The sequence below is a fragment of the Coccinella septempunctata genome, chromosome 1, assembly GCF_907165205.1.
Source record: "Coccinella septempunctata chromosome 1, icCocSept1.1, whole genome shotgun sequence".
Lineage (NCBI taxonomy): Eukaryota > Metazoa > Arthropoda > Insecta > Coleoptera > Coccinellidae > Coccinella > Coccinella septempunctata.
The window spans coordinates 53,474,645-53,501,758 of NC_058189.1; the positions used below are offsets into that span (position 1 = coordinate 53,474,645).

Sequence of the window (27,114 nt, forward strand, 5' to 3'; positions counted from 1 at the left end):
TTTTCTTGTTCTAGTAACAGGAATTGAAAATCGCATTCGTGAAAATATAGTTTTCCCAGAAATTTTATATACTGCGCTTTTTTCAACTAAATACACCCCCGTATAAAACGTAACTGCTTAAAGATGTTTCACGATATCCTAGAGATCCTGAACGAAAATGAATCAATTTTTCCTTAAAATAATTTGGGTTTCCATATTTTTATTGCAAAATCTTTCTATTTTTTTTTTAAGTTACTGGGATATTGAAAACTTTACTAGCGCGTTGTTTTCGAATTAAAGCTAATAAAGTTTCCATTAATTCCCAATATCGTTTTATTATTCAAGAAGAGGAGGTCAACACGTTTGAATTAATATAAAACTCGATAGAAAATTTAAAAAAAGTAGTTTTTTTCTCATTTCTTCACAATTAAGTATCATAAAGTAATAGATCATTCTTGTTGACTGCTTTTGGTTCATAAGATTTGGGAAAATAGTAAATCACCAATTAGCGATCAAGTGGTCAGTTCTTAGAGAGAGTTCATTTGCTCGGAAAACATACGCATATTCAAATAACAAAATATTCGTTGCGTTATTAATCCAATTTACCTCAATAATAATACTTGTTACAATTGAAAAATGAACCTCATTTTCAGAAATAAAGCCTTTAAAACAATTACAAAAGATGGATAAACTGAAATTTCAGTTGATTTTTCTTCCTTGTTATGGCAGATGGTTCTGATATTTTTCCAGCATAAATAAGTATTGTTTCTGACACAGAAGCTATTTCATAGTTCAGATTAAAATTTCTGAATAAAATAAGTGATAGTAATAATATCAGAACTTATACAAAGGGCCGTCGAGCTTAGGTCCTTAGGCCCTAAATATGTATTTTTTGAGCAGTTTCGATAAGAAGCGTGTATTTCTATTAATTTCACGAAAAGTTGTTGTCGTTTTATTTTTGTTTACTCATCAATTGTATTATCAGCAGAAATGACATTAGTTTGAGGAAATGTTGTTGAAGAACAAACATATATAAAAATGTAAACGAAAATAAGTATTTTAAACGTTTTTTGCGCTTATTCCTAAGAACGAAAGCGCAGTCTTTCTTCTCTTATTCTCAAATATCTATAATTTTCTAATTTTGTATCGAAAACGATCTTAAACAATAGGGATTGACTCATTGATGAAGAATTCATATCTAGCCATCTGCAAAAAGGAAATGTAACATTTTTTCCCAATATTTAAATGAATACCTATACATACAATTGAATTAAAACTCAATAACAAGTTGTTAAGCATCCAAACAAAAAATTTTCCAGAATCTCGTGGGGATAGAAAGTAATAAAACTCTGTTTTGGGAAAATCATTTTTCGACTACCTACTTTTCTGATCACTCATTTTATAATTTTCCCGCACTAGTGCGAGAAATGAATTTCTCCCTGCTAAAGTACCTGGAAGTGACTTTCATCTGCACAAACTATTGAGTGAAACAGTGAAACCGAAATAATTAACGCATGTTTTTTGAATTTTTTTCTCTATTTTCAGTTTGTAAAGTCTCTTTGAAACTTGAGTACGGAAAAGTAGGTAAAACGCACGGAAATAGAAAATAACCAATTTTTCTTCTGGGTGACTCTTTGGTGTGCAAAAGCTTCTAACTGCAAGTCAGCTTTCATTTCTTATTAGAATGCCAGATACTCCAAATGTCTGAACTTTCAATTTAGACGATCGTCTGTCTATAACATATTTCAAATGTTCCTGATCACCACTTAACTTCACTTTAATTGGGCAGATATTGTTCTATCCGGTAACGCTAACGTATAACAATCGGGAATAACCACTCGATATTTTTTTATTAATTAAATCGTTCATGTCAGTTTTCTGGTTTCTGAGAAAAAAAATTAAAATTGCTTCTCAGGTGTCATCTTTAGGAGGTTGTTTTCAAGCAGGGGATGATCAAAAGTATTTTATATAAAAGACCCGCACTATTTTTGACACCTTAACTTAAATGTTTGTTTATGTATAATAACAATATCATTAGTGGTTTTAGAACTCAATTTGTGAAACTCGTATAACTGTTTCAAGTTTAATTCACATAGATACAAGAATTATATTTAATTTATCAAGGTAGTTCGTACACACCAATGGAATAGAATAGCACAGGAGTATGTATCTATACTTATATTCCGTATTATTCAATTATATTTATTCCCCAATTTTTGAGGTACGAAGTAAGTCAATTGGGAAGGGAATTGACCCCTAATAGGGTTGATTGTGTTCAATATAGATTGTTGAAATCAACCAATGAATTAGATTCTCATATCATCATTACGATGTATGTATACACACCCACAGTTTTTTATTATGCACGTTTAATTTCACTATAATGTCTCTAATAGGAAGAAGGTGACGTAATTTACAATTTGCTGACTATGCTTATGAATATCATCAATTTCCTAAGGAAAAATTTATCATTTACAATAACTTTCGTGTCGGAGTTGCAAAATGGCGAAGGAACTTACGGTAGCAGATCAGAATAATAAGGTCCTTTCGTTTGCATAAAAAGTGTAGCACTTTTCTCCACTCGATTTGATTTATACCAGAGTAGAGGAAGTGTAGTTTATCCACACATAGTCAAAAGGAGATGTAGATAAACTACACCTCCTCTACACTGGTGTAAAAGGACCTATAGAGTCGAATTCGAAACCTATCGAAGAACTTAATTTGATTCATGATGAAATACATAAAAGTGAGCATAACTTCTTATGAAAATAATAAAAGGTTTTCGTCAATTTTAGATTGCGTTTGTTCAAGCTGTTTAATATGTCGCCTGTAGGGCTTCCAGCTTTCGCTTCCGTAAAGAAGCTGTCTTGGTCTTCAGATTGAGGTCGTGATTTTGAAATACTTTGTCCTTTAGCTTCCAGAATGCCCGTGATGCCGAATTGATACGGTTGTGTATTTTCGTGTCTAGGCTAGCCCTAGTATTTATGAAGCTTCCCAAGTATTTGAACTGCTCGACCTGTTTTAAAGTTTCACCCTCCAGGCTGATATCTGTTTGAAGGCCTTCTGGCGGACTTACCAGGATTTTGGTTTTGTCGATATTGAGTCTGAGGCCTAAAGCTTCGTATATATGTTTATAGGTGTCCAGCATTATCTGTAGCATTATCTGTATATTCGTGTTCTGTGATCTGTAGATCCTCTGAGCTGCTAGCGATAAGTGCGCAGTCGTCTGCATATTGAAGTTCCGTGATAAACTTTGTACGGGTTTTTGCTCTGAGGCGCTTCAGGTTTAACAGGCATGCATCAAATCTGAATCTTTTATTCCAACACCTCTTACAACCATGCTCATGTCAGCAATTATCTAGACAGCAAATGTGCTAACACGCAGCCTTTTTTTATTTTATTAATATTTGGTTAAGAAATGGTGGGTTGTAGAGCCATTATGCTGTATTTTAGCGGTGTTGTTGGTATGGAGGCTTTTACACACTGCTAAAAAATTTTTGGGTACTCCAAGGCGTCCCATAATTTTCCATAGCGCTCTCCGATTCACCGAGTCGTAGGCCTTACTTAAATCGATGTAGGCTGTATAGATCCTTGATTGTTGTTCATGGGCCTTCTCTTGCAGCTGTCGCAGTGTAAAAATTAGGTCCACCGTATATCGATTGGGTCGAAAGCCGCACTGGGATTCAGGTAATAGCTTTTTTAAGAGTGGAATCAGACGATTAGCCATAATCGAGAATTTTACCGGCCACACTGAGCAACGATATGCCCCTGTAACTGTTGCAATTTGACGTATCGCCTTTGTTCTTATAGAGGTTGATAACTAAAGCTTCTCTGAAGTCTTGTGACGATTTAAGATTGTATCTAAAGACAAAGCGTTCTTCCGACAAGATATTTGTCTTTTAACACAAAGATTGGTCGAAGAGATATGAGGATTGACTATAGTAAAAATACATATTTTTCTTTCAAGATAAATGTTTCCTGAAAATATTGCTCTTTTTTCGACGAAAGAAAATGTTATACAGCTTTTACTCCAAATTTTAGAAACGACGTGTAGTCGATAATTTTGTTTCGAATGGCAATAATACACTAATCTTTTATGACTATCATCAACTGATAAGAAAATTGAAATCTGATTCAACCCAATTTTTTTACGAGAAAAGATAAATAAATACCTCTGATATTCCATTTTTAAACTGCCTGAATTATTTAATTTAGTTTGAATCCATATCTCATATTTGGGAAACGCTATATAACATTTTTCCTACATCAAAAAGAGGACCATTTCAAATAATAATCGACAGTTCCGAGCATATTTACAACAAAAAACTTTTCTTTGATTTACTGAATTCATTCCTAGTTTAGAACGTGTGTTTCATGCTACAGCTGATGAAGTCATTTGCTTTCCAAACAAAAAGGCCTAAGAAATATGGCTATAATATATAGTACTTTGAAAGATGCATAAACGATGTAAAATTTATTATTTTTCCAAATTCGATTTAAATCACTTCATTCGCTTCGTAAATACCTACCTATGTTTCATTTATTTATTTATTCATTTCCAGATTATTATGAAACAATGGACGTAATCAATTATTGATAATATTGATAATTTTTCAACGAATTTCCACTGACTAAACCTTAAGATTCGAAATATCTTCTTAGTGAAAAAATTGATGCGGAGAACAGATCCATGTCACAAGCACTTGCTCTATCGACTGGACCATCATGGTATAAGGTCTCTGATGGTATAGTTGGTTGGATTGCATCATGTGGAACGTTTCCCTGAATCTCAACAATGCTGGTATAGAATTAAGAGTCCTATTCGATGAAGAAGTAGGTATCTATAGCAATTGGGAATTATTAAATGGACGTATATCGATCATAGCTTGTTGCAAAAATGATATCTATATGGAAGACTCAGAACTCGATTGTTTATTGAAATATTATCTTTATAGATCCGCAATGAAGCGTATCAATGAAGGAGCGGAGGAAGGTTCTTGTTAAGAGCATTCGCCATTTTGCAATTTCTGGTATTTATATTGTTATGTTATACGTAACATATTTGGGAGTAAATATATTGAATGATTGGTAATAATAATGAGAAGTGGAGAAACTATCAGATAATTTGAAGGAACTTGAATCGGACGAAACTATGTATAGAGAATAGTCAAGTTCCTAGGAAATTTAGAAGAGTAGAGATATAGTTATAAAGTACCGATACGAAGAATTGTGCATACTTTCATAGGGACGGCATTCCCGGAAGTTCCTTTTTTAGGACTAACTTCCAGTTTCATATTCAACTTTAAAGTCCCTTCAAGCTCAAAGTTTAAGATTGATTATGAAACCGGCTGTTAGTTCTTAGGAATCTCTGCGTAATCCCACCATAAGTCATTACGAATTATCTGGCATCCTTCTATACATAAAAGTTGTGATAGGTGGTGAAAATGATGAATTTTGCAAATTTACTGTTTTTTGGTGATAGTAGGAAAAGTATAGTATTAAAGCCTCTGCAGGCAAAGTAATCTTTGTTCAGGAGTATTCTTTCCTGCTTGTTAAGTTGTTCCGGCACGCGACTGTACGGCAGTCGCATGTGGGAATCACTTTTCTTGTTAGGAAAATAAATATAAATTTGAATTAAAACGAAAGATGAAATCGCATAAACCTTCCAAAAGTTGATTGACAATTTTTCTATGAACCTCGGTAGTTCATTCAAGCCATAGACCTAATAATTCAAGCAGGAGCATAGACATAATAATTAAGTCTATGAGCAGGAGCCGTCAAATTGAGGTTAAATAACCTCAAGTTTGAAATTTGAATTTTTTCTAATTATGAACCATTTTCTTCATTCAAAATGACTTTAATAACACCGGAAACTTCAGCAAACGATAGTAATAAAGAAAAATCTGACTCTGAACAAAGTAAATCGGGTGAAACTAAATGGGGTTATGATTTGTATCCTGAAAGGAAGCCGTCTACAGATGGTGATATAGCAAAATTTCTCAAAGGTAGAACGAATATCGATAAAGGCAAGTGCGAACAAAATGTTTATAAATGCATATTGAAAAGTCCCTTGGTGAAGTTGATGATGGGGGCCTTGAAAAAGTCTGGTTGCGAAATAGATATAAGAAGACATATATCTTGCGAAGAATGCAGCCCAAATGTTAGTGGTGGTTATGATCCCATTTTGAATCAAGTAGTTGTATGCCAAAACACAGTAACACGTCCTGGTATGGTTCAGGCAGTACTCACTCATGAATTCATTCACATGCTGGATAGTTGCCAAAATAAGTTAGATTTTAATAACCTTGAACATCTTGCCTGTACTGAAATTCGGGCTGCCAACTTGGCGCACTGCAGTTGGCTTTCTGCATGGATAAATGGCGACACCTCAATATTCAAGTTCAAAGAAACACATCAATACTGTGTGAAGAATAAGGCCTTAAGTTCTATTATGGCCGTTAGAGATGTAACAGAGGAGGAAGCTATGAAAGCTATAAATAAAGTGTTCACCAAATGTTACAATGATTTAGAACCATTCGGTAGAAGAATACGTAGGAATTCAGAGGATATATATAAAGTATATGCAGAAGGTATTTATTATGGATATGAATTTGAAGTACCCCAATAATGTAGTTGATGATCGAAGTAAAATCCATTTAAGATAATGTTTCTTCATCACAACCCTAATCCTTCTTTCAGAAAGTGCTTGAAAAATGATGAGAATTATGAATGTTTTTGTGTCATCTTCAAGTAGTTGGAAAAGTCCTTGTCAAAAATTATGAGATTTTAAACTATGAATGTAGCATAACAAAACATTTTTTCCATATTATTTCTCAGTGATGTTAACCAATATGATTAACCAGTATTTTCAAAATAGAATACTTGTTATACTAAGACATTTCTCACCGATGTTAATTCAACAAACCAAGTAATTATGTCATGACTTACCAATAAGACTCAACCTTTTGGGATTAGATATTGATTTGAAATTTTCCTTCAATTAAATTTGAGTCCAAATTTCAAAGGCTTTTATGCAATAAAAGGATTTCTCATAACATTGAATAAATGAAACAATGAAATTCAGATTACAGTTGAGACTTGTTAATACAATAGAATATAGATGAACTGTTGGGTTCATCTTTATATCGTAGTGTATGTTCCTTGTAACATATGTACATAATAAAAAGGCACTTAATAAAAAGAAGATACACAAAATTAAAACTGCATAGTTCATTTGTTACAGTCAATTTTACATCAGTCAGAATAAATAAAATTTTAGATTATCCCAAACTAGAATCTCCAAATTTGAAAGTTGTTGGTACAGCCTGCTGGGTAAAAACATAACCTGAAAAGATTTCAATTTAGAATATATTCCTAAATACGAATTCTGATATGAAAAACAGCTAAAGTAGTAAAAGAATACACAGAGTGACTCCAAATTCTTGTGTATCAGAATTATATATTCATTTGAGACTCACTGAAATTTTTAACCACATTTTGTTTCAAAATTTGAGTGAACTCACCTCCTTGTTGTTCGATTTTTCTACTTTCTCTGAAAGCACGCCTCTGATCTGCCAGAACACAAATATCCATGAGGGCCTTCTTCTGTTGATCATTTAAACAAGACAAAAGTTTATTATACCATTCTTGTTCAGAAGTTTCTAATCCTGAAAGACAAAAATATTTGTAATTCCAAGATAAGTAGGGAGTTTCTTGGTGATATGAATCCATGATTTCTGTATATACCGAAATTCATTAAAAAATTTCACTTACTAGACATAACATCTTTGAAGAGGATAAATTCATCCAAGTCACAGTTTTCCTCATCCAGAGGAGTAGAGTATGATTCCAAGACTGTTTCATCTGTTACTTTATAATCAGAGTCATCGTCATCAGAGCCATCATCTATATCGTTAATTGTTGCATTAATGGGCAATCCAGCATTAGTTCCTGCACTAACTGCCTTCTTCGATAGAGATTCTAGATAATCTTGTCCTTCATCATCGATATCGTCTTCGTCTGAACTAAGAACTTCTGAAATATAAAAAAAAAATTTCAATTATGAATTTCATCCATTGCATTGTTGGGAATTTTTAAATCACCTTCGAAATCATCATCAGAGCTTTCACTATCTTCTTCTTCCCCATTTTCCAACGCTTTAGCGGTGTAAGCTCTCTTGAGCCCCTCGAAGATCATGATCAAAGAAGGCACAATTTTCTGTGCCTCTTCGACGAGAGCCGGTGGTTTATTTGGAAGACTGATCAGCGTGCAGATACCGATAACGCACATTTTCCTGTCATGGATACCTAAGAAACAATCAGCATCGCACAACCATTGTTTGATGAAATGCTTGGTGAAATCTGGAATGCCTTCAAGCACTGTGAAAAGAATTTGGGGATTGTAGTAAAGTGCGGCTATCAACACTTGCAGACACATTGTCCTCAATTCGCTCGTTTTGACCTGGAATTTAAGTTTGAAGGCTCAGAGGGGAAATTCGTGAACTATTTTAGTATTTGATTTCTGTATACAGGGTGTTTCATGCAAAATGTCCACTAGAAGTAACTAGAGAACCGAGGAGAGTTCTTTTTGAAAATTTGTAGATCTATTCTCTAGATTCTCACCATAACTACTAAGTATTGAAACATGTTCAATAAAACTGATTTTTTTATGTGTTAGGGTCGAAGAAATCAGTTCTTACCTGTCTTAATAATCTGGTTGCCGCCAATTCCACCAACATAGGTACTGCTTGGTCAATTTGCCTTAAATATGTTAAAAGTAAAATTTCAAGTAATTTAGCTGCATGAGATTCTGGATCTTCTCCCAAAGAGCCACTATCGAGAACTTCCTTACATATGTTGTAAACAGCTAATAGACGCTTAGTATCAGACAAAAATGCTTCTTTATCCACCGTGATGTAATTGTGTAAAACTGGCATCATATCTATGAAATTATCCATACCATTTTTCATGAACACCTGATACATCAACTCGAACACTTTCCACATGTCTTCCGATATATGTTTGCTCGTCAAATCATACACCAAGGCGAGCACTTCTTCATAATACTCATGCATCTAAGAGAAGATTTATGTATTCAGACAATCACGAAATCACAAGTTTTTAAATTCTAGTGCTGTTTCACTAAGGTTGATCAGGGAAGCATTGCTTTATTGACGGGTCAACATTGATTTGATAATCAAACATGTATGAGGTTCTAACTTCGTTTCTCATGTACAGGGTGGGCAAAATTGGTGTACCTGAACTACAACTTCTTAACCCAACGAGATAGAGAAAATAAATGTACCATTCATGTCGTGTTTTTTCGAGAAAATAATAATGCCATCAAGTGCATTCTTCTATCTTCTTTTGTTTTTGAGTTTTAGGCCAAAATTTAAATTTGGGCCATTTCAACTTTGGTCATTATCTCCATTCCTGTTTGTGGTAGGATGCTGAAATGAAGACATTATACAGACACTTTTTTGATTGAAATCCAGTGGCGTACTATGATTTTTTCCTACAGGATTATTTGCTGAGCTATAACATAAAATTGTGTTTTTCTTATGAAAACAGTACTTTAAAATGACTTAGATCGCCATTTTTTTACGGTTTCAGAAATATATCATACATTGTCCTCAGTCTTTCTAAGTCATTTTGAACTACTGTTTTCATAAGAAAAAATACATCTTTATGTTAGAGCTCAGCAAATATACCTGTTGGAAAAAAATCATAGTACGCCACTGGATTGCTATCAAAAAAGTGTCTGTAAAATGTTTTCATTTCAACATCCTAGCTCGAACAGAAACGGAGATAATGACCAAAGTAGAAATTTTAATTTTGACTTATAACTCGAAAACAAAAGAAGATAGAGTAATGCTGTTGATGGCATTATTACTTTCTCGAAAAAAGACGACCGTAATGTGCTATGCATTTTCCTCTATCTCGGCGGGTTAAAAAGTTGTAGTTTGGGTACCACCAATTTTGCCCACCCTGTACAAATGCGCCCCTTAAATTGAGTCGTGTTCATAAATTTGGAGAATAGGGAATACTTCTCCTGACGAAAATGATGTATTTTCTAGGAAATGTCTTTGAAACGTCACATTTTTAAATAAACATTTCAACCGATTCCCAAAAAAAATTATTTTAAGCACTTTAAAATTTAAAGCGTTTCGTTTATATTGCACAAGTTGGCAACATCGACTGAAATATGCCTTGATAATAAAGGACAACAAATACATTATCTTGATGAGATAGACAAAGATGGCTGTCTATGAAGTCCGCGACGAACGAGGAAGGTCGTAAAATGTTATTTTATGGGATTTTTATGGCCGGTTGCAGTTGAGGTTCGCCACTAAGTACGCGCCTGTAAATCAACAGCTGTTATTTTATAAACAAGCTGATCGGACATTGTTCTTTTCATTGTCTAGTAGGCGCTGTTGCCAAATCGTAAACTAGAAACGAAGCGATTTAAATTTTAAAACCCCATATTTGAAGAATGATTTTTTTTAAATTTTTCTTTTTTGAGAACTTGAAATGAATTTTTCAGGGAAAAGGTTCAAATGATGTGTTTGAAATGCGAAATTTTGAAGATATTTCATGTGAAACATGAAAAAATGTTGTGAATGTTTTAACTTAAGGAATACATGGAGATGAACACCAAACAGTAAATAAACAGTAAATAAAAAAAATGATAAAACAAGTCACAAGGAAAGAATATTTGAAACAAAACCTCGTAACCCCACATTATTTTTTTAAATTCACCCATGGAAAAAAGGACAAATAAGGATCAACGCTCAAATATTTTAGGGAAATAACTCCTAACTGAAAAAGATAAAGAATAATTTTTCATTCTCACCTCATTTTGCAAAACATTTACAACAATTTGCAAAACTGTCGGTTCCAAAACTTTGACTACCTCAGGACTATCTTCCAACACAGTCAATAGAGTCTCTATTGTATTTAAAATACCCATCGCTGCTATCGCCTTTTCGTCTTGTATATCGTCGTTTTCCACCACCTGAATTAAACAAAAATGGGACTTGTCAACTCGCACAAAATGGAACTTGGGAGATATTTACCTGTGTGAATGTTCTCGCCAATTGTCCACAAATTTCCGAAGCAATGGGAATGAGATGCTGGGTGTAAATACACACCATTTTTTGCATTACGCCCGTAACATCTTCATTCTCTGTTTCATGTATGATTGAAAGCAATTCAAGGGAAATATCTTTGATCTGTAAACGGAACGATATGAAATGTTTTTCTCGCAAGTCAATCGTAAAATGAACTATTACATTCCACGATAGACCCTGTCTTTTTATGTCTGAAAAGCTCTCACCTGAGGTTCTGCATGTTTATATGCTTTTTCTTGATAGCTTAAGAGTGACTGCAGGGCAATTGCTGCTTCTACCTTCACCGGAAGGTCCTTGTCATACAATAACGATTTAATAACCAGGTTGACACCTTCCACCAATATATCATCTTGTTTAAACTCATGCTCTGCAAAATTGTGAAGAATCCAGCAGGCCCTAGCTCTCAAGTGCCCCCTGTCAGAGTTGAATTCTGGGAAAACGAATTTCACAAAGAATTGATCCAATTGCTCCTTGTACAATTTTTTTCTCAAAAGTATATCCGCCAAAGAACCAATCATGTGCAGAGCACCGTCTTTCTGGGGCGCCTCTGTCTGATTATTGGTCAGAACTTGCGTCAGGAAAACCATTGTTTTTGGTAATACTTCTTTACGTTTTTTACAGCAAGAGTGCAGAAGTGTTTGAGCTGCATTGACAGGTGAAACAAAGTCCTCAAATACGTCTGGAAAAAAATTAATTATTTTTAGTCTCAAATTAAAGATCGAATTAGTGAAGAGTGAATTCGAGATATCTACTCTGCGCAAAAAAATTAACGCACATTATGGAAATCTCAAATTTATTCTACAACTAAAGGTGTTCTCATTGATAATTATTATTATCAGAATTATGCATGCATATGTTATCCACTTTCAACGGTTTTCTTCAATACAGATGTTTTTTCCCAGCAGGAATAAAAAAAGATGATATTATCAGATTTTGAATGTATTGGCTCCATTCTAAAATCAGTTGTTCTCGATCAATTCTAGTGATCAATAGTTTTTCTTTCGTTTGATTTTCTACACTCGATCGCTATGCAACGCGAAACACGCAATTTCACTCAAGAGGAATGTGCCCAAGCGGTAATTTTGCGAGAAGAAGGGTGGACATTCACAAGAATTGCAGAAAGGTTTGGAGTTTCCCATACAAGTGTGTCCAGAATGTTGCAGCGATTCAGGAAGACAGGTATGAATGTCCGAAGACCAGGACAGGGTGGACCACGGGTAACAACTGCCATTCAAGAAAGTTACTTGAGAGTTTCTTCGTTGAGACAACGGTTTGCAACTGCTCACCTCCTTCAAATTCAGCTTGAGCAAACTCATGAGGTGCAAATTAGCACTCAGACAATAAGAAATCGCCTCAGAGAATATGATTTAAGGCCTCGTGTCGCGGCAAGAGGCCCAGCTCTTACCCCAGCCCATCGAAGGGCGCGTTTGGATTTTGCGAGAGAGCATATCCATTGGGAAGAGTCCGATTGGGAAAGAGTTCTCTTCACAGATGAGTCTAGATTCTGCCTCTACCATTGTGATCGACGTTCCCTTGTATACAGACGTCCACATGAAAGATATGCTCAGTGCAATGTCCTGAATACTACTGGTTTCGGGGGAAGATCGATTATGGTATGGGGTGGAATATCTTGGACTGCTCGCACAGACCTAGTGGTCGTTGATAATGGAGCTATGAATGCTGATAAGTATATAAGGAACATTCTTGAAGAGCATGTAGTGCCATTTGCCCCATACATTGGTGAAAATTTCATTTTAATGGACGATAATGCTAGACCCCATCGTGCGCGCATCGTTTAGGAGTACCTTGAAGAGGTTGAAGTCTCTCGAATGGAATGGCCAGCAAGAAGTCCAGATCTCAATCCGATTGAGCAGGTTTGGGACAACTTCAATAGAAGGCTGAGAAGTTCAGAAAATCATCCAGCTACTCTTAATGACTTAGGAATCCAAGTCGGAGAAATCTGGGAAGGATTAGATCAGAACATTTTAAGATCACTCATTTTGAGTATGAACCGTCGTTGCCGAGCTGTAATTAACGCAAGGGGTGGAAATACCAAGTATTAAATCACTTATCTACATTTCAGTATTTTGAAAATTGTTCATTTCTCTTCTTTCACATAAGATTCGGTGAAATCCTGAATTTTTCTTCCATTTAATGTATGTTGTTTCGTTCAAAACCTTCCCGAGAGAACATAAAAAATAAGTAATAAAGTCAATGTAGAGTTAACTTTCATTAAAATTGAGATTTTCAGAATGTGCGTTAATTTTTTTGCGCAGTGTATGTTTGAATGTAGTTATAGCCTGGACTCACCAAATTTGATCCTTATATACTCATGTGGATCCAGCGTCCAACGCTCATGATCCTCAGCGGTATAGCAGAGAAGAGGGAACAATACATCTTGAATAACAGCTGCCATATGTGGTTTCAAAATTTTCCAGGTATGAGCAAGTGTCACTGCCTGGTTCAAGTAGTTGAGAGTTTGTTGTAGGCATCTAGGTGGCAGCCATGTGCCACCTCTATAAGAATCTAACTGTTTCAAGAGAACCTCTAAGATACCATTGCTGAAGGTAGAAAGATACCAATCGGCAAATGTGTTATATTCCTTGCTAACATGTCCTGGGGAACCAAACCTGAATAAGGAACATAAAAATTGTAGGTAACAAATTTGATAATGATTGATGAACATATTAAATGAACGAGTTCAAAAACTCTTACCACACTTCAAAATACTCAAAAAACCTTTATCACTGGAAAAATACTTAAAATCCAAGTAGTGAAATAGACTCAATTTAAGTGGTATTTTCCATTAGATAAAAAACTAAACTGAAAACTATACCTTTCAAACATTCTATAAATTATATGTAGGGCCCATTTTTTACATTTCCACCATGGCAGATCAGGTCTGTCGTCTTCTTCAGGCTCAAAAGCCTGAGGTGGTACAGGTCTTTCTATAACTTGTCTGCATATTTCCATCCATTGCGTGAAAGTCTCTCTAGTGATTATGTCAAGTGGTAGTATATACTGAACTATTGAAAAGTATACCTAATAAAGAAAAATGATGCAGAATTACCGAACTTAAATGAAAAAATACTATTTTGAATCAGAGATTAATTCTAACCTTGAGGCATTCTTTCTGCAAAAGAACTGACTGTTCAGAGTTATCCGGAAGCAAGCGTACAATAAGTTGATAGAGCTGGGGTAACAACAAGTTCATGGCCTCATGCAATGGTCTCCTTTCCTCCATTTTTTTGTATTCAAATATTTTAACTAACTGGTACATGCATGAAACTGCCCCAAGCCAACCATTTGGTTCGGGGTTGGACAAATAAACACTTATCTGAAAAGGACATGAATTTTATAGGGAACACTTTAGAATATTATTGTACATAATATAAATAACTCTTAATTAACTTTTAGAGCACCATGAATTTTTCTAAGTGAGCAGGATGAAATATACAAACAAAATCAGTTTCTGGAATAAAAAACAAATGATGAATGTATCCTAACTTAATTTTATTTCTAAAACCAACTGAATTTGGCAACAAATTAGTTATTTGATAGCGTACTTTTTAGTTACTAGTCAGAAAACGATTGAGGTTTGCCTTAATAAATAACTCGGATCAACTATAGGACTCAACAATAGGTTATGAAAGCTGAAACTTGAGGAATTACTGGTAAAAATGATATTGCATAAACCATTCAAATAGACAATGCAGAATGAGGCTGCCGTGAGTAAATTGGACGCTAGATGTGTTGGTATAGAGTGAGGTCCACATCATAGACTAAATGATTAATATTAAGTTTATGGTATCCATATATCTGTTATACTTATATTGATATTATGTGTTTTATGCTATAAAAGAAGTGAAGCCAAATCGTCAGAAAGGAACTTGCACACACGCAAGAACTAAAAATACAAAAATGACTGAGATATTGATTAGTAACCAAATATTTCTAAATTCAATTTCTCCAATATTATGATCTGTGAAATGACAAGTTCCCTCTCATCGTAGAAAAATAAATCTTGCATTTTTTTGGTGGTCTATGTTCAGGAGCTCACTCTACAGAGGCACCCACTGGCAAGCACAAAAACGGTAGCCCTCATTAAATGATTTCTAGTGTGATGTTGGTGTAAGAATTGAATAATCATGTTATATTCATAGTGCTATTTTGCCTAGTTGACTTCTTCATGTTTCAACAGAACCTCCCAGACTTTTTATGATGAAGAGATTCAGTATGCCCTACTTTATTTTTCCAATTAATTAATTTTGCCTTATTCCATAAATAATGAAAGTGTTTCCTAAATATCCTAAATATGGTTCTTATGGCTGTTTCTTCAACACTGTGATTTACATTGCATGCTTCTGCTGTTGATTTTATTCATTTGAACAACTATTGTTAAAATGACACCTAACCTATACTAAGGATGTACATCATATATGACTAATCACATCATTATCAGCAGTAATAGGATAATTTTTTCCAGGAGATAGATATTTAACTCACTTTATCGACAATTTGGGTCCATCTTCCAGGAAAATCATGTTTCACCATGGTGTTGACACATGTACATAACTGTGTCCGAATAAGATCTGGTGCATGCACAACCGCATCAACAATGCTGTCCCTTATCAACGCTCGATCTTGTTCGTGAATACAAAAGGGCAAAGGCTGTCCAGATTCAGCCTCCCTTTCCTGCCAACTATTATTTATCAAGTTTTTGAGATAGATAGCGCCCGCTTGCCTAATAGGCATATCACAATCCCCCATCATGACAATTTGAAGTAATGTAGGAGCGAATCCTATGATTTTGTGTATCTAAAATGCAATGAATAATGTTATAAACTGACAAAAAGCACATGCATGTGCACGAACCTGATCTAATTGAGTCTCAGCTTGCTGACGCTGATTTGGGTCTATAGTAGCCCGAAGTAATTCAATAGTTTTTCTGATTTCCATCTTCTCAATTTATTTCAACTTCAATTTTAGGGGTGATATTTAAAAATAAAACTATCTAATGCATGAATAACCCCAACACTTCAACGATGATCTGACACTTGGAGAAACGTCTTGAAACTTGAAAACACAGAACACGAATATAAAGCACAGAACAGCCAGAACACGAATCTTGAAAGAGAAAGAGAAATGCGAACGACCACCACAGAGTATGTATACCTGATCCATAGAAAAATGTCAAGATTAATTGTTTTTTTATCTGGGTCTGAGAAATTTAGAATTCGAAAAAATTCTACATATCATTCTCATTGAAACAAGAAACCGTGTTTTCAAAGATTATAAATTAACTAAATAGTGTTTTTAAAGGCGCTTTTGCGCAAGTTGGCAGCAGAGATATCTCTGGTTGGCAGTCGCCAACGAACATCGAATTTTCAATTCACCAAATTTCAAAAGACCTGAACCCCGGGAAAAATGAATATTTTCTTTAATAATTGATTACGTGATAATACTGGATTTAGACTTTACTTGGCTACCAGATTTTTTTTAATTTGCCGTGTATACCAAGAAGATATAGTCATATCTTCTTGGTGTATACTGAGTTTTTGACAATGCCTAATCTGAACGTTGGTTTTACAGCCAACTCGGTAAGGATGAACTAAGGGAACACCTATCTACCATTGCTCCCTATAAGGTTACCTACAATCTCTTCTCCCTTATCCAACATGTTGACAATTACATAAATACATAAAGCTGACCCAAGAAATAAATCCTCATCTTAGCTACTCACAGCAGCTACCTTGGTCAATGATGCTGAGGGAGAATGTTGTCATGGTAGGGTACATAAAAGAATGTTCATGGAATGAAGTGGCAATCATTTATTAAACATAAAAATCATTTGAGTAATGTTAAATGATATTATGCTGTAAATTACATATTAAATTTTAATATGATGCAACTTCCTGTTGAGTTCTTCGAATTTCAAAATTTTTCTTATAAAGAAATCACCATATCTATGAGCTACTTTCGTATCAGCAATATGGATCATGTCATTGTCAATGTAAAAGTCCAACTAGAAAAGAAAAACATTTTATAGTACATAATTTTTGGGTACGTTCATTTGATTTCAGGATTCATCAAAATCAATCATCTGAAAAATGTATTTACCTCAGATCCTGATTGAAATTTGCCTTCCAATCCAGAAGCACCTTTAGACCAAACAACATTCTTCATTTTATGCTTGAAACACAGCAGATGGATAATGAGGGACTGCATTTCCTTCTTCAAATCCCATTTACCATCGTTATTCCTGTTGTTTTGTGCCATGAAACTGGCCAATTTACTCAGTGGCAACGTGGTATACAATTTCAAATAACTTCTTATTGTGGGTAACATCTTCTGCTGTTGTACCTCTTCCATGAACATTGCTGTCTGATGTCTTATAGCTTCCTTAGAATAATCATCTGGTGGAAAATCTACCGAAGGTGGGCATGGTGATAAGAATTTCGGACAGGCAAGTGTGAAGCAATTTTCAAATTCTTGCAGATCCCCATACTGCATCTTATACATTTTTTCATGATAACTCTTCTCCCGCAAAGTTTGTTGGATTGATTCATCAATGCATTGAGGATGTAGCACCAAGCAGATAGCCAAAAGATGGTACATTTGATCGGTTTGTTTATTGATCTGCTCATGTTGGTAACTCTTTGAAGCAAACAGTTGTTTCGTTCTTTGAATGTACAGCAGGATTGATGAAAAAGTCCTAATTGCATCGGAGTACCTTCTCATCATCATATAGGCAAATCCAACATAGTAGGAAGTTGAGATTTGACAAGCAGGTATATGTGCATATTGGGATTTCTTGTGAACCTCGATGTTCTCCAACACTTTGATAGCCTGGTAATAATCCCCTAACAAGGAATGTAGACGCAATAATCCTACTAAGGAGAAATAGCCCAGCATTTTGTACAATGAATGACTTCCAAATTCACCAGAAACAGAATCTGGATCACCACCGCTAGCATATACCTCCAGCTGTTCCTTAATGTTACTTTTATCAACAAGAGAATGCAATACATTCAAAACACAAAGTACATTCCACACCTTATTGTTTGAATTTAAGGTTTCTAACTCCTGAGGAGTCTTCTTCTGCAAACGTGCTCTGTATTGAGCAAAAGATTGAAACTGGTAAACAAACTCATCAATCAATTCCCATAACCATAAATCGGGTAGTTCCAGAGGTACAGGCTCTTCAGCACTCAAGATGTAATTGAAAAGGTCACAGTAATTGTAAAAAGAATTGAACCTCTGCTCGAGTGTTGGCCCTCCCTGAATTCTAGCATAAATGTGACGAAAGTACAATTCTTTATAAAGAATCATAAATACCTACAAAAAAAAAATATGCCTTTAACTTAATTTTTATACAAAATTCAAGACTTCCTTTTTATTTATCTTTTCAGTGAAAACTTGAGGAATTACTTGAAATTTAGATTATTTAACTTCAAAAGAACATTATTTAAACATGAACCAAACACACAAAATATTGGACTTAGATAACTTCACAATTTAGATATCACAAGATCAAAATTACAGACATTTTATATTGTTTTGAATAAAAACATGAATTTTGTCTTTAAAATCATGACCAAAAGCGGAGTTGTATTCTTCATAACTGCCTGTCTAATCAAGACCCTCAACTATAAAATATGTGGCTAAAGAACAAACAAATTATATTGAAACTACGTTACTGTTAAATGACCAGAGAATGAAGCAAAACTTGGAGTATATTACAAAGATACTTTAGGAATCAAGATAATATTGTACATTAGAAAACCTATCACATAAATTATAAAATAATAAATTTTTCTAAAGTTAATCAATGTATTTTGAAATCTGAAATTAATAATATATATCATCATAAAGTATAAATCCCTAAAAAAAATATTATGGAAAAATTTCATCATTGAGGTCTTCATTCCACTCATTTAATATATGAATTATTGATAGCATGCGGCAGATAAATTGAAATCAATAAGATATTCCATAGTTTAAAAAAAAAGAGTTTCAATGATGAGAACTGGCAAGTATTCAAATCAAGTAAATTTCTTTGTTCATTTGTATCAACAAATTAATAGTCAGAAGAAGCATATTCTCTTCATGACTCAAATATAAAATATTCAGACCAAATATCTCCTAATAAACAATGAAGGATATAAAGCAACTGAATAATAGATTAGAGTGGGATGATTACTTTTCTATTGATTTCTCAACATTTGAGATCATCAGAAGTAGAAAAGGGTCAATGTTAAACACGTTTCAGTTGAAGTTCATCAAATATGGAGCACTGTAAGCAAATTTTGAATAAGACCGAAGAACTGAATCATCATCTCAGGGAGGATATCAAAAATGCAAAGAGCCATGTTAAATCGAAGATAAATGATGTTTCCGATAGGGGACTAAGAGGTGAGTATTGACACTTACTGGATCAGTACCAACTAGGGCAGCTACTTCGGTCTCTTCCGGCCAAGGTTTTTTCTCAAAGTGATCTTCAGTCAATTTTGGCCATGTGGACTCATATAGTGTTTGTAATTCAAAAACCATTCCTTCCTTCACACAATTCTTGAAGTATCCTAAAAAGTTACTGACGTAATCTGGCATTTTGTAATATTGCCTATTGTATTCATTATCCAGATTAGGATCTCCAGTGTGGGCCCCGTAGTCATCATAAGTATAATCATTGTATCCCTTAAAACATACAGAATCGATTAATTCAATGTCAAACCAAAAATTGTCATGATTAGATATTAATATATAGTGCCTGATGGGACTAGGTGCAGCAAAATACGTAGGTATGTAACTTTATCAAGACTCTGAATATTTTAACGTAAATCATATTTTTGATTCATATGAGTATAACAATACTCATATGTAAAAATTTAATAATACCTGCTCGTTATTATCCATTGTCACAACAATTAATTGGAAGAGGTTAAAAAAAATTCACGTTTGCATCACAGACACAGACCAACACAGACCTACAGAACACCGAATCCTCCATTGAACACAGAAACGAAATTGTTGTTCTATGGTGGTCTGGGTTCCGTTTCTCCCATCAGTTCACAAATAAACGAAACATTTGATGCTGATGTTCTCATCATTTTAATGATAATAGGTGAGAGTGAAAATATCAATAGGTCCAAGCTAATCCTTAATGAGCTTGTGGGGATCCAAGAAATTTTTTTTTATTCTCTTTGTTTTGGTTCGCACTTGAGGCGGTTCCGAATCGGTTCAAAGTAGTGGAGCAGCAATGGTGTGGGAAGCTACACGCATGCTACGCGCGAGCTTACGCAGAATAAATAAATGTGCGACTGTTTTGAACCGTTCTGGAACCATCCTAAAAGCGAACCAAAACAGGCCTATTGAAACTGGTCGTTCTTTTGTATTTTCTATGCTTAGGACAAAAGAGACAAGGAACAAGTCGAAAAAATATGCTTTGTTTTGGTTCGCACTTGAGGCGGTTCCGAATCGGTTCAAAGTAGTGGCGCAGCAATGCTATGGGAAGCTACCCGCATGCTACGCAAAGATATGTAATATCTTTGATGCTACGCGCGAGCTTACGCTGAATAAATAAATGTGCGACTGTTTTGAACCGTTCTGGAACCATCCTAAAAGCGAACCAAAACAGGCCTATAATCTTATTTTATTATTATATTAGTGTTCTGTGCTTATTTCTATGGCTCTCATTAACCTGAACGTGTATTTATAAATTTTTTCATATATTTATTATTTGTAAATATTATCCCATATTAAATATGAATATATGGCCAGGTGAATATTTGGGCTATCTTCTAATTTGATCATGACCGTCCTTGATCATTCTTTTCTCCTCCTCATTTATAGGGATTCTCATCGAAATTTTTGAACATGGTTATTCGAAAAATATACAAATGTTTTCTGTTTTTTTAAAGATTTTGAATTAAATAATAAACCCTCAAGCTGTATTTTGGTCAACCTTCATTTTTTTCCCTTCATAAAAGTTCAAATAATTCTTTTTTATAACTATTTATTTTTCCAGTTCTCAAAAACTTATGGTCTGAAGATCCACCCCATAAAGTCGTTGAGACAAAATATGATGCATATACCTCTAGAGGAGTTTTACATAGAGGCGAAGGACTTATACTTTATTTACCAAATTCTAATTCTTCAAAAAGAGATACACCTATCTTTGAGATAGTATTGCATAAAACAGCTAATAGCCACTTACCTAGACAAGCCTTTAGGTATGAAAAATATTCGTTTTACTTGTTTGCTTATTGCATGTGGAAGCAAGTAAGAGCAATAGTCTAGTTCTGTACCTGAATGGGTGACTGCTCTGGTTATGAATTTGAGGAAGTCTACAAAAGCTGCTCACTCACATCAGTGCTTTCCAAATTTGTTGTCATAATCGTAACTCTGTGCATTATTCTGTATCATATTAAACAGCTGATGTTAAGTCATAATTTAACATTTCAGTTTGTATCGAGCAAAAACCAGAGATGATGCCGAACTAAAATTCCTTATTTTGAAGGATAAATTACCTGAATTTATCGATATTTCTGTGGAAGTGAGTACAGCGAACTAAGAGGAAATTAATGATTATGGCAACATATAATTTCCAGATGTGCACTACTGCAGGACTTCAAAAGATTTGTGATACCTTATATGAACATCCTCAATGGTCATTAGCACATTTAGCGGCTCATTTTGCGCTATATGATTGTCTGAATAACCCAAAGATAAGTAATTTTTTGAACAGTGCTGATGAAGTTAGTGGGGTGTCCCCTCTGCAGGTAGCGATCGCTAGCAAAAATCTTAGAACAGTGCAATTGTTAGTTGGTGCTAATTGTTCTCTTGAACATCTTGACAGAAAGAAGAATTCTATTTATCACTATGCAGCAAACAGTACGAAGGAGATAGTGGCTGTAAGTTTGTATTATGTACTCAATATTTGATACAACTTAAGTAAGAAAAAAATTTGATATACATATGTAAGTATATTCAATTAGTTATTTTTCTCTGAACAAAATGAGTTGAGTATGTTTCAGTCTTTTGGAAAAATTGCATCGATACACAAAATATTCGAAATGGCGGATTAATTGTGAATGCCCATTCCATATGTATTTGGACTGAAGATGTTAAACTCAATTTGTGGAAATTTATTGAAAAATTTAAAAAAAATTAAGTGGCACTCAGGTTAAATTTAATATTTACTTCTTCTAGGTTCTAGCCCAAGACCCACCTTTGAAATGCCTTAATTCAAGGAACAACGAGGGTTTAACACCATTACACAAAGCATGCTCTGCCGACAATACCGACTGCGTTTTAGCACTGTTGAAAGCAGGTGCAGATGTTAATAGAACGGCAGCTTTATATGAAGGAGAAGAAAACTTGGAACCCAGTTACGTGCATGATTATGTTGAAACAGCTTCAAACGATTTATATAGAGGGGATATGAAATCGGGTGGTACACCATTGCACTGGGCATGTTCCAAAACTGTGGTTGAAACACTGATAGATAGGAATTGCTACATCAATATGGGAAACTTTCAAAAGCGTACTGCATTGCACATAATGGTCCTCAGAAGGAGATTAGATTGTGCTGTTGCTTTACTTAGTAGGGGTGCCGATCCTAATTTAGGGGATAACGAAGGCAACAGACCTCTTCACTTTGCTGCACAAGTTGGATGCATTCCAATTATACAGTGTCTAGTAATATTCGGTGCGGATTTAGATATTCTCAATAACGCTGGTGAATCAGCAAGACACTTGATAAGTCCAAAACTGCTCTATTATTTATCAGCAATTGGCGCAAAGCGGTGTTCTGAAGACATGACTAATTGCAAAGATGGTTGTAAGTACGATGGTACTTATGAAGGTATTCCTCCACCACCAGTACCAATGCCAACAAATCGTGACACTTTGAATGAAATTCTGATGGAGCATACATTGAAAACATTGAGTGAGAAATATGAGGATGCGAAACTACCACAAAAAGGAAGGTTACTATGTCTAGATGGTGGAGGTATAAGAGGTTTAATTTTAGTGCAATGTCTACTAGAACTAGAGGACGTCCTTCAAAAACCCATTGTGCATTTGTTCGATTGGATAGCCGGTACAAGTACAGGAGGTATCCTAGCTTTAGCAATTGCTAGTGGAAGAACAATGAAAGAATGTCTTTGTCTGTATTTTCGCCTCAAAGAACAGACGTTTGTGGGAATGAGACCGTACCCAAGTGATATTTTAGAAAATATTTTGAAGGAAACGTTCGGTAGTGACACTGTTATGACTAACATAGATCATCCGAAAATCATTGTAACTGGGACACTCGCTGACAGAAAACCTGCCGAATTACATTTGTTTAGAAATTACGAGAGTCCAAGTTCCATCTTGAAAATTGAGCCTGATTCATCTTATGAGCCACCTGCTCAACCCGGGGAGCAATTAATTTGGGAAGCAGCTAGGGCTACAGGCGCAGCTCCGACATATTACAGGTGAGTGTTTGATTTTAGTATTCACTACCATCTCGTCTACAGAGTGCCTCAATTTATCGAATACAGACAATATTTCGCTTGTTTGACAATATATAGAAAATAAAACTGCTTTGAATGGCATTGAAATATGTAAATTACATTTGACAGCCCTTTGGTAGCAAGTCTTCAAATTTCTTTCGTGTAGAATACATGCAAAATGCAAAACGTGGTTGCCTAAATCCTAAATCCACAGATTGTGTCTGATAAACCAATTTTTTTTATATTAGTCCAGTGGTGCTAGATCTTGCGAGCCGGGAGGCCAAGTTGTAGGTCCATAAAAACCAATTCTTTATTCGTTTTTTTAATTAGTTATATGTAATTCATGAAATGTTAATGTTTTTGATGTTATTAATTGAAAAAAATACCAAGTTTTATTCCAAACAGATTGACACGCAATTTTCAAAGATTACATATTTGAAAATATAAAGATGGAGGTAGCTAGTAAAGGCTGGACAAAATACGATGGGATTGAATAGCAGCTCTGTAACTGTAAGAGCTAGGTAAAAAATGGATAGCACATTTTCGACGTCGATTTTCAAAGGATATCTATACCTTTTCAACTTCAAATTGAGACTAATCACATTCAAATTGGAATCAAACAAATTCAAAATGAGAATAAGCAGTTTCAAAATGGTAAACACAATCGAATTGGGAATAAACGAATTCAAAATGGAACTAAACAATTTTATATTGGGAAATGATGAATAATAAAGGTATTGATCAGATAATTTTGAGTGTTTTGTATTGATTCTCAAATTTTTCAATTGAATTGTTCATAAAATAGCGTTAGATTAAGTTTATATACAATTCTGAGTTGCAAAATAAATTTTCTTGAAATATGAAATAAAACTGAAAATGAATTTTCGCAATATGAAATTGTTTAGTTCCATTTTGAATGTGTCTATTCCTAATTCGGATGTGTTTACCATTTTGAAGTTGCTTATTCTCATTTTGAATCTGTTTAATCTCAATTCGAATGTGATTAGTCTCAATTCGAAGTTGGAAAGGTATAGATAACGGCCAAAACCGTATCCCTATATTTTCTTCTGTTTTCAAGTAATAGTGGAAACTCATTTTTTAGTTCTTTTAATTGGTGCCTCTTATAAAGTTTAAATAATATCGAAAAACAATTGTTACAATCCAGAGATACTTTTTTATATTAAAAAAAAAGGTACGATTATATCACTGAAATGATAAATCAAAAAAAAAAAAAACTTTTCCTACGCCACTGAAATGTTATATTTGTTTATCCACATTACTTAAACTTCACAAGATAGGGGAACCAACTTGAAGAGCCGAGATGAGTTTTCACTTAAACTAAATTGAAAACAAAAGAAGATACAGGGATATGATTTGTTAAAACCCTGTACAGGGTGGGCTAAATTGGTGATACCTGAACTACAACTTTTTAACCCAACGAGATAGAGAAAAATGAATGTACCATTCATGTCGTCTAATAATGCCATCAACTGCATTCCTCTATCTTCTTTTGTTTTCGAGTTATGGGCCAAAATTTAAATTTGGTCATTATCTCCGTTTCTGTTTGGGCTAGGATGTTGAAATGAAGACATTATACAGACACTTTTCTGATAGCTATTCAGTGGTGTACTATGATTGTTTCTACATGTTTAATTGCTGAGCTATAACATAAAGTTGTGTTTTTTTTTTTATGAAAACAGTAGTTTAAAATGACTTAGAAAGAATCGCCATTTTTTTACCCTTTCAGTAATATACATCACCCTCAGTCTTTCTAAGTCATTTTTAACAACTGTTTTCATAAGAAAAAATACATCTTTATGTTATAGCTCAGCAAATATACCTGTTGGAAAAAATCATAGAACGCCACTGGATTGCTATCAAAAAAGTGTCTGTATAATGTTTTCATTTCAACATCCTAGCTTAAACAGAAACGGAGATAATGACCAAAGTTGAAATTTGAATTTTGACCCATAACTCCAAAACAAAAGAAGATAGAGTAATGCATTTGATGGCATTATTAGTTTCTCGGAAAAAGACGACCGTAATGTGCCATTTTCCTCTATCTCGTTGGCTTGAAAAAGTTGTAATTCAGGTATCACCAATTTTGTCCACCCTGTACAGTGCTGTCCAATGTAATACATTCCAAGTCCAAAGAAAGGTACTTCAATGCCATTGAAAGCTGTTTTGTTTTCAAGTATCTTAAATCTTAATGCATATCAAGGAATTAAATATATTCAAGGGCTTTTGGGAAATATCTCGATGGGGGTTTGATAGCCAACAACCCAACCCTTGATGCATTGACAGAAATTGAAGAGCATTGTCTTGCCTTGAAAGCAATGAACAGGGAAAGCGAAGCAGCACCTGTATCACTAGTCGTAAGCATCGGTACTGGTCACATTCCTGTAATTGAAGTAAGAAACATGGATATGTACAGACCTGATAGTTTTGTCGATAATGCCAGATTGGTGTTTGGTATATCAGCGCTTGGAACTCTTCTCGTGGATCAGGTAAGACAGTTATTCAGGTTAATTTTGATTACTTTTGGTTGAAATTCATTTTAGGCTACCAGCAGTGATGGGAGAGTGGTTGATCGAGCACGATCATGGTGTGCTTCAATTGGGGTTCCCTATTTTAGATTCAGTCCCCATATGTCTGAAGAATTCCCACTAAATGAAAAAGATGATGAAAAACTATGCAAAATGTTGTGGGAAACTAAAGTATACATGAGAAAGAAAAGCGACACGTTGAAAAAATTAGCTGATCTCTTGAATAACCAATAATGATCATTAATATGTTGACTTGATGTTCTTAGCTGAAATTATCTAGATGAAATGTTTAATTGAATTGTAATCTAAGAATATTCTCTAAATATCCAATACATGACCAGAATATGTCATCACAGGTTTCAATTTTTTTTTATCGGAAATTATATTAGTCAATTTGTTATAGGAATAATATTCTTTACAAATGAATTTTTTAACTAGTCGTTTCTAGCCGCCCAATTTTATTTATTTATTAGTTTATTACAGAAAAACCCCTATTTTTTTGGGTGATCAATTGAATATGAATTTTCAACATTTCAGCATTCGTCTCTTCAATAAAATCCTCACATATCCAAGTAATTATCACTACATAAAAAATAGTTTCGCAGAAATTGTGAAAAGACAAATAGTGACGGTATGATTGACAAGTTTCCTGATATGAATGAGGTGGTACTTGACGTTCTAATACTATAGTAAATTGATGAACAATTAGTCTATAACTACCTTGATGGGTTGAAACTATACTCATGTTAATCCTTACTGTTTGATATTTATCTCCTAGTCACGAATGTTTACTATACTTTAATCATTCCAGTTATTGGAAATCAGTAACAGAAAGCCTCTGTTTGTTATCAGAAATATATATGTCTACAATTAAGTGCTTTATTTCAAACTAATATATCACAGCTTTTATTACCGATCATGTGTTTGCACATAAGAGATATGGCTTATATCCCTTATGATT

At 34.4% G+C, this 27,114-nt stretch overlaps 4 protein-coding genes across 5 annotated transcripts; 2 read left to right on the forward strand and 2 right to left on the reverse strand.

Annotated features, from left to right (window-relative positions):
- The first annotated feature begins 5,748 nt into the window (after positions 1-5,748).
- LOC123311355 (mitochondrial inner membrane protease ATP23 homolog) lies at positions 5,749-6,644 on the forward strand. Its single transcript, XM_044895266.1, has one exon. The coding sequence runs from the start codon at positions 5,831-5,833 to the stop codon at positions 6,605-6,607; it is 777 nt and encodes a 258-aa protein (XP_044751201.1). The 5' UTR covers positions 5,749-5,830; the 3' UTR covers positions 6,608-6,644.
- Positions 6,645-6,992: 348 nt separating this feature from the next.
- On the reverse strand, positions 6,993-16,207 carry LOC123311364 (importin-7). Its single transcript, XM_044895276.1, has 13 exons — positions 15,983-16,207; positions 15,614-15,925; positions 14,226-14,444; positions 13,944-14,149; positions 13,418-13,737; positions 11,314-11,786; positions 11,054-11,209; positions 10,831-10,992; positions 8,678-9,052; positions 8,082-8,439; positions 7,753-8,013; positions 7,503-7,646; positions 6,993-7,324 (listed from the first exon to the last, which is right to left on the reverse strand). The coding sequence occupies exons 1-13, from the start codon at positions 16,064-16,066 to the stop codon at positions 7,260-7,262; spliced, it is 3,135 nt and encodes a 1,044-aa protein (XP_044751211.1). The 5' UTR covers positions 16,067-16,207; the 3' UTR covers positions 6,993-7,259.
- Positions 16,208-16,923: 716 nt separating this feature from the next.
- On the reverse strand, positions 16,924-20,078 carry LOC123311543 (eukaryotic translation initiation factor 3 subunit L). The gene is made up of 4 exons (XM_044895582.1): positions 20,006-20,078; positions 19,541-19,804; positions 17,228-18,445; positions 16,924-17,132 (listed from the first exon to the last, which is right to left on the reverse strand). Exons 1-4 carry the CDS (start codon positions 20,021-20,023, stop codon positions 16,998-17,000), a joined length of 1,635 nt encoding a protein of 544 aa, XP_044751517.1. The 5' UTR covers positions 20,024-20,078; the 3' UTR covers positions 16,924-16,997.
- LOC123311529 (85/88 kDa calcium-independent phospholipase A2) lies at positions 19,866-26,528 on the forward strand. Of its 2 annotated transcripts, none has more exons than XM_044895563.1 (7): positions 19,866-19,908; positions 21,135-21,339; positions 21,572-21,662; positions 21,718-22,020; positions 22,319-23,589; positions 25,847-26,114; positions 26,169-26,528. In XM_044895563.1, the coding sequence occupies exons 1-7, from the start codon at positions 19,881-19,883 to the stop codon at positions 26,385-26,387; spliced, it is 2,385 nt and encodes a 794-aa protein (XP_044751498.1). In that variant the 5' UTR covers positions 19,866-19,880; the 3' UTR covers positions 26,388-26,528. The 2 variants fall into 2 exon arrangements, with proteins under 2 accessions (XP_044751498.1, XP_044751505.1); XM_044895570.1 differs by lacking the exon at positions 19,866-19,908 and adding an exon at positions 20,784-20,887.
- The last annotated feature ends 586 nt before the right edge of the window (positions 26,529-27,114 follow it).

What these genes read in the sequence shown, in the direction of transcription:
- LOC123311529 (XM_044895563.1), top strand. Translation starts at nt 19,881, where the DNA reads ATGGGACTAGGTGCAGCAAAATACGTAG. An exon ending in TTATCGATATTTCTGTGGAA is followed by an intron (nt 21,663 to 21,717) that starts GTGAGTACAGCG and finishes TATAATTTCCAG; the next exon opens with ATGTGCACTACTGCAGGACT. An exon ending in GTACGAAGGAGATAGTGGCT is followed by an intron (nt 22,021 to 22,318) that starts GTAAGTTTGTAT and finishes TACTTCTTCTAG; the next exon opens with GTTCTAGCCCAAGACCCACC.
- LOC123311543 (XM_044895582.1), bottom strand. An exon ending in CCCTAGTTGGTACTGATCCA is followed by an intron (nt 18,446 to 19,540) that starts GTAAGTGTCAAT and finishes TTTTTTTTGTAG; the next exon opens with GTATTTATGATTCTTTATAA. An exon ending in AATTTCAATCAGGATCTGAG is followed by an intron (nt 17,133 to 17,227) that starts GTAAATACATTT and finishes TTTCTTTTCTAG; the next exon opens with TTGGACTTTTACATTGACAA.
- LOC123311364 (XM_044895276.1), bottom strand. Translation starts at nt 16,066, where the DNA reads ATGGAAATCAGAAAAACTATTGAATTACTTCGGGCTACTATAGACCCA. An exon ending in GGACCCAAATTGTCGATAAA is followed by an intron (nt 14,445 to 15,613) that starts GTGAGTTAAATA and finishes TGTCCTTTTCAG; the next exon opens with ATAAGTGTTTATTTGTCCAA. An exon ending in TAAATGTTTTGCAAAATGAG is followed by an intron (nt 9,053 to 10,830) that starts GTGAGAATGAAA and finishes ATCTTCTCTTAG; the next exon opens with ATGCATGAGTATTATGAAGA.
- LOC123311355 (XM_044895266.1), top strand. Translation starts at nt 5,831, where the DNA reads ATGACTTTAATAACACCGGAAACTTCAGCAAACGATAGTAATAAAGAA.